The 13,844-nt window shown below is 47.8% G+C and overlaps 1 protein-coding gene across 2 annotated transcripts in view; it reads left to right on the plus strand.

Annotated features, from left to right (window-relative positions):
* Positions 1-13,844, plus strand: part of LOC124011625 (dedicator of cytokinesis protein 2-like) — a 206,049-nt gene that overhangs the window by 39,556 nt on the left and 152,649 nt on the right. For both annotated transcript variants that reach the window (XM_046325081.1, XM_046325082.1), the window contains exons 22-24: positions 823-931; positions 1,230-1,300; positions 3,574-3,680. In XM_046325081.1, coding sequence (XP_046181037.1) covers positions 823-931; positions 1,230-1,300; positions 3,574-3,680 — 287 coding nt within the window. The remainder of the gene's footprint in view (positions 1-822; positions 932-1,229; positions 1,301-3,573; positions 3,681-13,844) is intronic.

The raw sequence follows: 13,844 nt of genomic DNA on the forward strand, positions 1-13,844 counted from the left end.
CCTGCATGGCAGGAAGCTTGGCCCCAGTGATGTACTGGGCTGTACACACTACCCTCTGTAGTGCCTTGCGGTTGGAGGCCAAGCAGTTGCCATACCAGGTGGTGATGCCACCATTCAGGATGCTCTCTATGGTGCAGCTGTAGAACTTTTAGAGGTTTTAAGGACCTATACCAAATCTTTTCAGTCTCCTGAGGGGGAATAGAAGTTGTTGTGCCCTCTTCACGACTGTTTTGGTATGTTCGGACCATGAAAGTTGGTTGGTGATGTGGACACCAAGGAACTTGAAGCTATCAACCTGCTCCACCACAGCCCCGTCGATGAGAATTGGGGCATACTCGATCCTCCTTTTCCTGTAGTCTACGATCATCTCCTTTGTCTTGATCACGGTGAGGGAGAGATTGTTGTCCTGTCGCCACACTGCCAGGTCTCTGACCTCCTCCCTATAGTCTGCCTCATCGGGGATCAGGCCTACTGTTGTGTCGTGGGCAAACTTAATGATGGTGTTGGAGTTTGGTACACTTTCACTCTTTAATTTCATTCACTCTTTAATTTCATGAATTCTTTCATTCCTGTTTTAGACATTAACCATGCCCCCTCTCCCTCTCTCTCTCTCTCTTTCTCTCTCTCTCTCTCTCTCTCTCTCTCTCTCTCTCTCTCTCTCTGTGTCTCTCTCTCTCTCTCTCTCACTCTCACTCTCTCTCTCTCTCTCTCTCTCTCTCTCTCTCTCTCTCTCTCTCTCTCTCTCTCTCTCTCTCTCTCTCTCTCTCTCTCTCTCTCTCGCTCTCGCTCTCGCTCTCGCTCTCTCTCTCTCTCTCTCTCTAGGTTGTATGAAGGAAAAGAACAGGAAGAGTTTGAGGAGTCTCTTCGGAGACTCTTTGAGTCCATCAACAACCTGATGACGAGTGACCAAAACACTACCGTCTTACTGCAGGTTAACACTCTCACTTCTCTGTCTTTCTCCTCCTCTCTCCTGTTATCTCCTGTCTGCTTCTCTCCTCCTCCCCTCTCTTCTCCACTCCTCTCTCTCCTCCCCTAACTCTCTATATCTCACTCTCTCTCCATCTTCTCTTCTCTTGCTCAGTTATTGATGTCTTCATTTGTCCTGATTTCAGGTTTCATGATTCTTTCCCCATCCATGTGTGTCTCTCTCTTGCTTTCTCTCTCTCTCTTTCTCTGCCTCTCTCTCTCTCTGTCTCTGCCTCTCTCTCGTTCTCCCTCTCTCTCTCCAGGTGGCTGCTCTGAAGTACCTACCAACAGTCTTGCAGGATGTCGAGACAGTGTTTGATGCCAAACTCCTGAGGTGAGTGCTATCCTCCACTGCCTCCACCACCCCATGGCGACCCCTTTCACAGATCTCACAGGAACAGGAAATAGAACAACTGTCAACATCACTCAGACCCTTCTCAGGATGCCATATGAAGCAACATGTTTCTCACCTCATCCCTCACCTCAGTCACCTGTACCCAACGTCCCCCAACTCTGATCCTCTGACTGTCTCATCACATTGTCTCCACATAAACACACAAAAAACAACGCAGTCTTAAACACTGTCTCTGCCCCTCTGCCCTCTACCAAGGTCACTACCTTATTCCCCAGTCCTCTTTAACTCACAGGGACTCACCACCTCCTCCATTAACCTTTCATTAACCCCTAAAAGACAGACAGCCTTGCCTTTACAGTACCCATAATGAATATAGATATGGCTGTCTGCGACACGCTTTTGGAATTATAGCATTTAACATGAACCATTTACATGAATTTAGCAGTATGATTTAATGGTTCTAGTTTCTGTATTAGCAACAGTGGTTTGGTTACAGACCACGTCTTTATTTCTGGCCTGATCTTCCTGTGACCTGTGTCTGAGACTTGTCTCTCTGGGGTGTGTGTGACTCTGAGATGTGTGTTCAGACAGTCTACATCTGTCTGGCCTGTTGTCTCTGGAGTGGCTGAGTGACAACACAATGTTATGGAGGTGTTACCTGGACCAGACTGATAGTGTCTCTCTCTCTCTCAATGATGGTTAAGATAAACTAAATAAACTAAATATAGATCCCAATACACAAAACATATAACAATACACACATCAACATATCCCAAAACACACAACTGATCCCAATATACAAAACAGTATACAAAACAGATCCCAACACACACAACAACAGATCCCAATAGACACAACAACATCCTCATCTTGATGTGTTCAATCGTGGTTGATATGTAGTCTACTGGTGCAGATACAGTGACTGAATGAGTGAGGATATGGAGGAGATGACAAGATGCCCTGAAGATAGTTGACTGGGCCAACAATAATCATAAAATGTCTGTTATGAGGGTGCCCATGTTGATATGTCAACCCTTTGTTGCAGTACGCTGGGCCATTATGGGAGCGCCAATTAACACAAACAACCAGCAGGCCTGCTCCAAGTAGGGAGCAGGCCTGCTGTAAGACAGGCCGACAGCTGTATATAATACAATAACATGGTCCTTCTGTAGCTCAGTTGGTAGAGCATGGCGCTTGTAACGCCAGGGTAGTGGGTTCGATCCCCGGGACCACCCATACGTAGAATGTATGCACACATGACTGTAAGTCGCTTTGGATAAAAGCGTCTGCTAAATGGCATATATTATTATATTATATTGTTTCAGTTTTGAATTACTCTCAGATAATTACAGAGCCTGATTAGCATGCGAGGCACCACGGAAATGTTATTTCTACTGTCCAGAAAACTGAAATAAAAGCAGTTGGCTTTATTATTCCATTTGTGTTGTTCGTCTGGCTAATGGAGGTGTTGTAATGGGTAATGTGGAATGGCAGCCCCCATGCTCAATCTCCCTACGAAGCGGCCAAGCCTTTGTGACCGGCTCGTTGAATCATTATCTAATTGGATTACGGGCTGAGGGTGACACCAACTGGTGTCTTCATTAGTGTCCGTCGTCAGTTTGGCTCGTCTGTGTCCCTAATGGCACCCTGTATGCCCCTGGTCAAAAGTAGTGCACTATATAGGGGCCATGGTGCCGTTGGGGAAGCAACTCCAGTCTCTGTGCTGTCTAGCTGTATCTGTGTCTCTTTCCTCCTGAGTCTGCTCAGGTCAGGCAGAATGGCATTTAGTGTTTGGTTTTGAATAACGCATGTAATCATCCGCATGTCATCATCCGCTGTGGTAATGGTGTAATGCTATTCATATATGCTGCGGTAGCGTTCGCCTCGCACCTGAGCTTAGAAGACTTCCTGATTGAATAAAAGTGCATAGAAAACAACCAGTCTACATGAAATGAACCATGTGCTATTTACAACTGAAATGAACCATGTGCTATTTACAACTGAAATGAACCATGTGCTATTTACAACTGAAATGAACCATGTGCTATTTACAACTGAAATGAACGTGTTTTATTAACACTGTAGCTCCCCTCTCCATTTCCTTGCATCTCTTTCCGTCCGTCTCTCTCCGTACCCTATCAGACTCTCCATTAACAGGGCTTTACTGGTATGGGAAACACATGTTTATATGGTTATATACCCTCTCTTTACACCCCCTAACTCTTCCTTCCTCCCTCTCTCCCTCTCTCCAGTCGGTTGCTGTATGACTTCTACACCTGTATCCCTCCTGACAAGCTGCAGAAACACAAGGTGGCCTCCATGACAGAGATTGTCAGCAGCAAACTCTTCCAGAAGCAGGGTAAGACAGACTGACCAATCAGGTCCCTCCATGCTAGGCAACCGAGCAATGACTGACCTCCATGTTGACTACCATATGAGCAGCCAACCAATCACATGCCTTATCTAGTAAGATATTTCAACATTAGGCCTGTTTGGTTAGATCAAGGCCTGCCCACTATCAGATCGAATATAAGGGTTCTCTTAAAAATCTATTTGGGATAGGGGGCAGCATTTTCACGTTCGGATGAAAAGCGTGCCCAGAGTAAACTGCCTGCTACTCAGGCCCAGAAGCTAATATATGCATAGAAGATTTGGATAGAAAACACTCTGAAGTTTCTAAAACTGTTTGAATTATGTCTGTGACTATAATAGAACTCATATGGCAGGTGAAAGCCTTAGAAAAACCTAACCAGGAAGTGGGAAATCTGAGGTTTGTAGTTTTTCAACTCATTTCCAAGATACAGTGAAATGGGGTCATATTGCACTACCTAAGGCTTCCACTATTTTTCAACTCATTTCCAAGATACAGTGAAATGGGGTCATATTGCACTTCCTAAGGCTTCCACCAGATTTCAACAGTCTTTAGAACCTTGTTTCAGGCTTCCAATGTGAAGGGGGAGCGAATAAGAGCTGTTTGACTAAGGGGCTTGGCAGAAGGCCATGAGCTAAATCATGCGCGCTGCAGTGAGAGCGAGCAGCGTTCCTTTTAATTTCTACAGACAAAGGAATTGTCCGGTTGGAACATTATTGAAGATTTATGATAAAAACATCCTAAAGATTGATTCTATACATTGTTGACATGTTTCTCCGAACTGTATAATAACTTTTTGACTTTGTCTGGACTAAGTGCCTGTGCCTCGTGAATTTCGATTGGTGAACTAAACGCGCCAACAAAAAGGAGGTATTTGGACATAAATGATGGACTTTATCGAACAAAACAAACATTTATTGCGGAACTGGGATTCCTGGGACTGCATTATGATGAAGATCTTCAAAGGTAAGTGAATATTTATAAAGCTATTTCTGACTTTTACTGACTCCACAACATGGTGGGTATCTGTATGGCTTGTTTTTGTGTCTGAGAGCTGTACTCAGATTATTGCATGGTGTGCTTTTTCCGTAAAGCTTTTTTGAAATCTGACACAGCGGTTGCATTAAGGAGAAGTATATATTTAATTCTGTGCATAACACTTGTATATTTTATCAAAGTTTATTATGAGTATTTCTGTAAATTGATGTGGTTCTCTGCAAATTCACCGGATGTTTTCGAGGCACAACATTATTGAACATAATACGCCAACTGAGATTTTTGGATATAAATATGAACTTTATCGAACAAAACATACATGTATTGTGTAACATGAAGTCCTATGAGTGCCATCTGATGAAGATCATCAAAGGTTAGTGATTAATTTTATCTCTATTTCTGCTTTTTTGTGACTCTTCTCTTTGGCTAAAAAATGGCTGTATGTTTTTTTGTGACTAGGCTCTGACCTAACATAATCATATGGTGTGCTTTCACTGTAAAGCCTTTTTGAAATCGGACATGATGGGTAGATTAATAAGAAGTTAAGCTCAAATTTGGTTTATTGCACTTGTGAATGTATGACAGTTAAATACTTCTAAAAAATATATATTTTTGATTTCTAGCCTTAATTAAGTACCCTACATCACCATTCAAACACACTACAGGCCCACTTCACTCCCTCTCCTTCCCTCCACTCAGAGCCTATTACAAAGGCCTAATTGGCCAGTAGTGATGTGATAAGTGGCCAATCCTCTCCCTTAGTAGCCCCCCCCTCAGTCTGATTGATGGAGACCTCTGGTGCTACTGTTCTCTAATTGGCTCCTGATAAGTGGATCGTTACCGAACCATCTCCACGGAGACAGACACGTCTGACATTTTGGCATCGTTGTCACAGCGCCCCCCTCCACTGTTTGTTTTTAAACTGATATCGGAATTAATATGTTAAAGAGAGAGAGAGAGACCAGCAGCAGAAGAGGCTCATTGGTAGTTAGACAGACAGCTACCCCCCTCCCCTTCGTCCCTTATCACCCCCTTCCTCTCTCCTCCCTGTTCCCCGCTCCCTGGCCCGTCTTTGTCTCCGGGTGACAGATGTTGTTGTGTCTGGGATGTGTGTGTGTGTGTTATTTAGCTGGTTTGCGGTTGATGATTATCGATGTTGTTTTTGGACGACGTTGCCATGGGTGAGTCATCAGTCAGCCATGCCGGTAGCTGCCTGGTATAGTTGGGGACGGGGACGGGGGGGTAGAGTTGTGGGGAGCTCAACATCGCGGAGTGGCATGGCCAGGACGCTTCTCCCATATTGATCACGTTGGCGGTGATTGATTCCCCCAGGGGCTCCGAGCGCACCGCGGCCGATGGCCAACTGTCACTGTGCCCAGAGTCACTCTGCATTAACACAGAGAGGGGAGAGGGAGGGGAGAGAGAGGGGGAGAGAGGGAGTGAGGAAAGAGTAATGTCATGGGAGAGATGGGAGGAAATTGTTGAGAGAGAGAGAGAGAGAGGAGAGAGAGAGAGAGAGAGAGAGAGAGAGAGAGAGAGAGAGAGAGAGAGAGAGAGAGAGAGAGAGAGAGAGAGAGAGAGATTGACCTCTGCTTTTGTTTAGCTGGATGGACGCACGCAAAGTTCATGTAGCTCATCAGCGTACCTCTGTCTCCTTCCGAGCCTGTCACTGGTCAGTTGTGACATTCATGAATCACCCTGTGTGACGATTCCTAACCCAATTCAAATGTTCTCTGTTCATCTGCAGTTCTTATCCATTTATTTAGTCATTCATACCGTCTCAACCCTTAGCTGCTAAATAAGGGCTGAGATGTATTTGGTCTTGGGTTGTAGATGTGAGCCTGTTTGTGGGAGAGCGTTTAGGCCAGTCAAATATGCAGGAGGGGAGGACAATTTATACCAGCTATTGGGTTCTGGTCTGACATCACTGCCGCCCAATACGTAGTGAATCTTACCTGTCTGCCTCCCAATAGTTGTTGAATCTGCCTGTCTGCCTCCCAATACATGTTGAATCTGCCTGTCTGCCTCCCAATACATGTTGAATCTGCCTGTCTGCCTCCCAATACATGTTGAATCTGCCTGTCTGCCTCCCAATACATGTTGAATCTGCCTGTCTGCCTCCCAATACATGTTGAATCTGCCTGTCTGCCTCCCAATACATAGTGAATCTACCTGTCTGCCTCCCAATACATAGTGAATCTACCTGTCTGCCTCCCAATACATAGTGAATCTACCTGTCTGCCTCCCAATACATAGTGAATCTACCTGTCTGCCTCCCAATACATAGTGAATCTACCTGTCTGCCTCCCAATACATGTTGAATCTGCCTGTCTGCCTCCCAATACATGTTGAATCTGCCTGTCTGCCTCCCAATACATGTTGAATCTGCCTGTCTGCCTCCCAATACATAGTGAATCTACCTGTCTGCCTCCCAATACATAGTGAATCTACCTGTCTGCCTCCCAATACATAGTGAATCTACCTGTCTGCCTCCCAATACATAGTGAATCTACCTGTCTGCCTCCCAATACATAGTGAATCTACCTGTCTGCCTCCCAATACATAGTGAATCTACCTGTCTGCCTCCCAATACATGTTGAATCTACCTGTCTGCCTCCCAATACATAGTGAATCTACCTGTCTGCCTCCCAATACATAGTGAATCTACCTGTCTGCCTCCCAATACATAGTGAATCTACCTGTCTGCCTCCCAATACATAGTGAATCTACATGTCTGCCTCCCAATACATAGTGAATCTACCTGTCTGCCTCCCAATACATCCCAATACATAGTGAATCTAAAGAGACGATATTTACAGAGAGACGATACGACAGGACGAGTTACTGCTACGCCATCTTGGATAAGAATGTATTGGGAGGCAGACAGATAGATTCACTATGTATTGGGAGGCAGACAGGTAGATTCAATATGTATTGGGAGGTAGACAGATAGATTCACTATGTATTGGGAGGCAGACAGGTAGATTCACTATGTATTGGGAGGCAGACAGGTAGATTCACTATGTATTGCAGGCAGACAGGTAGATTCACTATGTATTGGGAGGCAGACAGATAGATTCACTATGTATTGCAGGCAGACAGGTAGATTCACTATGTATTGGGAGGAAAATAGGTAGATTCAATATGTATTGGGAGGCAGACAGATAGATTCACTATGTATTGCAGGCAGACATGTAGATTCACTATGTATTGGGAGGTAGACAGGTAGATTCACTATGTATTGGGAGGCAGACAGGTAGATTCACTATGTATTGGGAGGCAGACAGGTAGATTCACTATGTATTGGGAGGTAGATCCATGTGTAACTCTGTGTCGTTGTATCTGTCGAACTGCTTTGCTTTATCTTGGCCAGGTCGCAATTGTAAATGAGAACTTGTTCTCAACTTTTTTACCTGGTGCAATAAAGGTGAAATAAAAAAATAAAAAAATATTTGTGTGTGTGTGTGTGTGTGTGTTTCTTGGACTGGTTGCCTCTGTCCTAGGGTTTATGACACAGGGTTGCATCCATGGACCATGTGTAACGTTTCAACGGATTGGATTTTTTCCCTCTAGATTAATTTGACATACGCTCCATGGATTAAGGAGCCTGGCAGGCACAAACTGTTCAAACACATGCGCACACACACATAAACGCACGTGTCTGTCACAATGGCTAATCTGTTTCTGGTTGCCCAGAAACATTTATGAGAAGCAATAATGGCTCAATTTACACAAACTATTATTCCGTCAGACAATCAGTGTGACAGGTTGAACACATCAAAACCAGGTGGGATGGTAGAAGAGAGGAACCATACCGGATGGGATGGTAGAAGAGAGGAACCATACCGGATGGGATGGTAGAAGAGAGGAACCATACCGGATGGGATGGTAGAAGAGAGGAACCATACCGGATGGGATGGTAGAAGAGAGGAACCATACCGGATGGGATGGTAGAAGAAAGGAACCATACCGGATGGGATGGTAGAAGAAAGGAACCATACCGGATGGGATGGTAGAAGAAAGGAACCATACTGGATGGGATGGTAGAAGAGAGGAACCATACTGGATGGGATGGTAGAAGAGAGGAACCATACTGGATGGGATGGTAGAAGAGAGGAACCATACTGGATGGGATGGTAGAAGAAAGGAACCATACTGGATGGGATGGTAGAAGAGAGGAACCATACTGGTTGGGATGGTAGAAGAGAGGAACCATACTGTATGGGATGGTACATTTACATTTACATTTAAGTCATTTAGCAGACGCTCTTATCCTGAGCGACTTACAAATTGGTGCATTCACCTTATGACATCCAGTGGGACAGTCACTTAACAATAGTGCATCTAAAACTTAGGGGGGTGAGAGGGATTACTTATCCTATCCTAGGTATTCCTTAAAGAGGTGGGGTTTCAGGTGTCTCCGGAAGGTGGTGATTGACTCCGCTGTCCTGGCGTCGTGAGGGAGTTTGTTCCACCATTGGGGGGCCAGGGCAGCGAACAGTTTTGACTGGGCTGAGCGGGAGCTGTACTTCCTCAGTGGTAGGGAGGCGAGCAGGCCAGAGGTGGATGAACGCAGTGCCCTTGTTTGGGTGTAGGGCCTGATCAGAACCTGGAGGTACTGAGGTGCCGTTCCCCTCACAGCTCCGTAGGCAAGCACCATGGTCTTGTAGTGGATGCGAGCTTCAACTGGAAGCCAGTGGAGAGAACGGAGGAGCGGGGTGACGTGAGAGAACTTGGGAAGGTTGAACACCAGACGGGCTGCGGCGTTCTGGATGAGTTGAAGGGGTTTAATGGCACAGGCAGGGAGCCCAGCCAACAGCGAGTTGCAGTAATCAGACGGGAGATGACAAGTGCCTGGATTAGGACCTGCGCCGCTTCCTGTGTGAGGCAGGGTCGTACTCTGCATGGGATGGTAGAAGAAAGGAACCATACTGTATGGGATGGTAGAAGAAAGGAACCATACCGGATGGGATGGTAGAAGAAAGGAACCATACTGGATGGGATGGTAGAAGAAAGGAACCATACCGGATGGGATGGTAGAAGAAAGGAACCATACCAGATGGGATGGTAGAAGAAAGGAACCATACCGGATGGGATGGTAGAAGAAAGAAACCATACTGGATGGGATGGTAGAAGAAAGGAACCATACCGGATGGGGTGGTAGAAGAAAGGAACCATACTGGATGTGTCACGGTTTTCATATGGTGGTTTATTTAAACAAACGTAAACACGACTAAACACGAACACTACAAAACAATAAACGAAAACCGAAAACAGCCTATACATGTGTCAACTAACATCGAACAAGGACATCAAGACACTCAGGACAATCACCCACAATACAACCAAAGAATATGGCTGCCTAAATATGGTTCCCAATCAGAGACAACGATAAACACCTGCCTCTGATTGAGAACCACTTCAGACAGCCATAGACTTTCCTAGAACACCCCACTAAGCTACAACCCCACTAAGCTACACACCACATACAAAAACCCATGTCACATCCTGGCCTGACCAAATACATGAAGAAAAACACAAAATACTTCGACCAGGGTGTGACTGAACCCCCCCCCCCTAAGGTGCGGACTCCCGAAAGCACCTCAAACCAATAGGGAGGGTCCGGGTGGGCATGAACCCCACTTACATCAATGTCTCAGTCCCTTCTCCTCGCGTCCCTGGATTGTCCAACCTCGCCGCCGACCATGGCCTAGTAGTCCTCACCCAGAACCCCACTGGACTGAGGAGCAGATCGGGACTGAAGGACAGCTCGGGACTGAGGCAGCTCGGGACTGAGGGAAAGTTCGGGAGTGAGAGAAAGCTCAGGAGTGAGAGAAAGCTCGGGAGTGAGAGAAAGCTCAGGAGTGAGAGAAAGCTCGGGAGTGAGAGAAAGCTCGGGAGTGAGAGGAAGCTCGGGAGTGAGAGGAAGCTCGGGAGTGAGAGGAAGCTCAGGAGTGAGAGAAGGCTCAGGAGTGAGAGGAAGCTCAGGAGTGAGAGAAGGCTCAGGAGTGAGAGGAAGCTCAGGAGTGAGAGGAAGCTCAGGAGTGAGAGAAGGCTCAGGAATGAGAGGAAGCTCAGGAGTGAGAGGAAGCTCAGGAGTGAGAGGAAGATCAGGAGTGAGAGGAAGCTCAGGCAGGTTGATGGATCTACCAGATCCTGGCTGGCTGGTGGTTCCGGCAGATCCTGGCTGACTGGCGGATCCTGGCTGACTGGTAGATCCTGGCTGACTGGCAGATCCTGGCTGACTGGCAGATCCTGGCGGATCCTGGCTGACTGGCGGATCCTGGCTGACTGGCGGATCCTGGCTGACTGGCGGATCCTGGCAGACTGGCGGATCCTGGCTGACTGGCGGATCCTGGCCGACTGGCGGATCCTGGCCAACTTGCAGTTTTGGCGGCACTGGGCAGACTGGCGGCACTGGCGGCGCTGGGCAGACTGGCGGAGCTGGGCATACTGGCGGCGCTGGGCAGACTGAAAGACCTGGCTGCTCCATGCTGACTGTCGGCTCTGGCTGCTCCATGTGGGCTGACAGCTCTGGCGGCTTCTTACAGACTGGCAGCTCCTTGCAGACTGACAGCTCCTTACAGACTGACAGCTCTGGCTGCTCTATGCAGGCTGACAGCTCTGGCTGCTCCATGTAGACTGGCAGCTCTGGCTGCTCTATGCAGGCTGACAGCTCCTTACAGACTGACAGCTCCTTGCAGACTGACAGCTCCTTGCAGACTGGCAGCTCCTTGCAGACTGACAGCTCCTTGCAGACTGACAGCTCCTTGCAGACTGACAGCTCTTTGCAGACTGACAGCTCCTTGCAGACTGACAGCTCTGGCTGCTTCATGCAGACTGACAACTCTGGCTGCTCCATGTAGACTGGCAGCTCTGGCTGCTCTATGCAGGCTGACAGCTCTGACTGCTCCATGCAGACTGACAGCTCTGACTGCTCCATGCAGGCTGACAGCTCTGACTGCTCCGAACTGACAGGAGACTCCGGTAGCGCAGGAGAGGAGAAAGGCTCTGACAGCGCAGGAGACTCCGGCAGCAGCGCCGGACAGGCGGGAGACTCCGGCAGCAGCGCCGGACAGGCGGGAGACTCCGGCAGCAGCGCCGGACAGACGGGAGACTCCGGCAGCAGCGCCGGACAGGCGGGAGACTCCGGCAGCAGCGCCGGACAGGCGGGAGACTCCGGCAGCAGCGCCGGACAGGCGGGAGACTCCGGTAGTGCAGGAGAGGAGAAAGGCTCTGATAGCGCTGAACAGGCGGGAGGCTCCGGCAGCGCAGGAGAGGTGAGGCGCACTGTAGGCCTGATGCGTGGTGCTGGCACTGCTGGTACTGGGCCGAGGACACGCACAGGAAGCCTGGTGCGGAGAGCTGCTACCGGAGGGCTGGGGTGTGGAGGTGGTACTGGATAGACCGGACCGTGCAGGCGCACTGGAGCTCTTGAGCACCGAGCCTGCCCAACCTTACCTGGCTCGATGCCCACTCTAGCCCGACCGAATATACCGCACCGGGCTATGCACCCGCACTGGGGACACCGTGCGCACCACTGTATAACACGGTGCCTGCCCGGTCTCTCTAGCCCCCCGGTAACCACATGAAGTTGGCTCAGGTCTCCTACCTGGTGTAGCCTCTGGATAAGAGCGTCTGCTAAATGACTTAAATGTAAATGTAAAATGTAAATGTAGCCATACTCCCTGTGAGCCCCCCCCCAATAAATTTTTGGGTCTGACTCTCGGGCGACAATAATCTCCAGGCTGTTCCCAGGGTCCTTTCCCGTCTAGAATCTCCTCCCAAGTCCATTTCTCCAGGTAGTGCAGCCTCTCCCACTGCAGCTGCTGCTGCTCCTGCTGCTGCTGCCTCTGTTGCCTTTCCTGTGGCTCCTGCCTGTTGACACGCTGCTTGGTCCGTTTGTGGTGGGTGATTCTGTCACTGTTTTCATATGGTGAAGGAGAGTCGGACCAAACTGCTGCGTGTCGATTGCGATCCATGTTTATTTAAACAAACGTAAACACGACTAAACACGAACACTACAAAACAATAAACGAAACGAAAACAGCCTATACATGTGTCAACTAACAATGAACAAGGACATCAAGACACCCAGGACAATCACCCACAATACAACCAAAGAATATGGCTGCCTAAATATGGTTCCCAATCAGAGACAATGATAAACACCTGCCTCTGATTGAGAACCACTTCAGACAGCCATAGACTTTCCTAGAACACCCCACTAAGCTACAACCCCACTAAGCTACACACCACATACAAAAACCCATGTCACACCCTGGCCTGACCAAATACATAAAGAAAAACACAAAATACTTCGACCAGGGCGTGACAGGATGGGATGGTAGAAGAAAGGAACCATACTGGATGGGATGGTAGAAGAGAGGAACCATACTGGATGGTATGGTAGAAGAAAGGAACCATACTGGATGGGATGGTAGAAGAAAGGAACCATACCGGATGGGATGGTAGAAGAAAGGAACCATACCGGATGGGGTGGTAGAAGAAAGGAACCATACTGTATGGGATGGTAGAAGAAAGGAACCATACTGGATGGGATGGTAGAAGAGAGGAACCATACTGGATGGGATGGTAGAAGAAAGGAACCATACTGGATGGGATGGTGGAAGAAAGACACCATACTAGATGGGATGGTAGAAGAAAGACATCATACCGGATGGGATGGTAGAAGAGAGGAACCATACCAGATGGGATGGTAGAAGAAAGACACCATACTGGATGGGATGGTAGAAGAAAGACACCATACTGGATGGGATGGTAGAAGAGAGGAACCATACCGGATGGGATGGTAGAAGAAAGGAACCATACCGGATGGGATGGTAGAAGAAAGGAACCATACTGGATGGGATGGTAGAAGAAAGGAACAATACCGGATGGGATGGTAGAAGAAAGGAACCATACTGGATGGGATGGTAGAAGAAAAACACCATACTGGATGGGATGGTAGAAGAAAAACACCATACTGGATGGGATGGTAGAAGAACGGCACCATACTGGATGAGATGGTAGAAGAAAGGAACCATACTGGATGGGATGGTAGAAGAACGGCACCATACTGGATGAGATGGTAGAAGAAAGGAACCATACTGGATGGGATGGTAGAAGAAAGGAACAATACTGGATGGGATGGTA

The sequence above is a fragment of the Oncorhynchus gorbuscha genome, linkage group LG23 (assembly GCF_021184085.1).
Source record: "Oncorhynchus gorbuscha isolate QuinsamMale2020 ecotype Even-year linkage group LG23, OgorEven_v1.0, whole genome shotgun sequence".
Taxonomy (NCBI): Eukaryota; Metazoa; Chordata; class Actinopteri; order Salmoniformes; family Salmonidae; genus Oncorhynchus; species Oncorhynchus gorbuscha.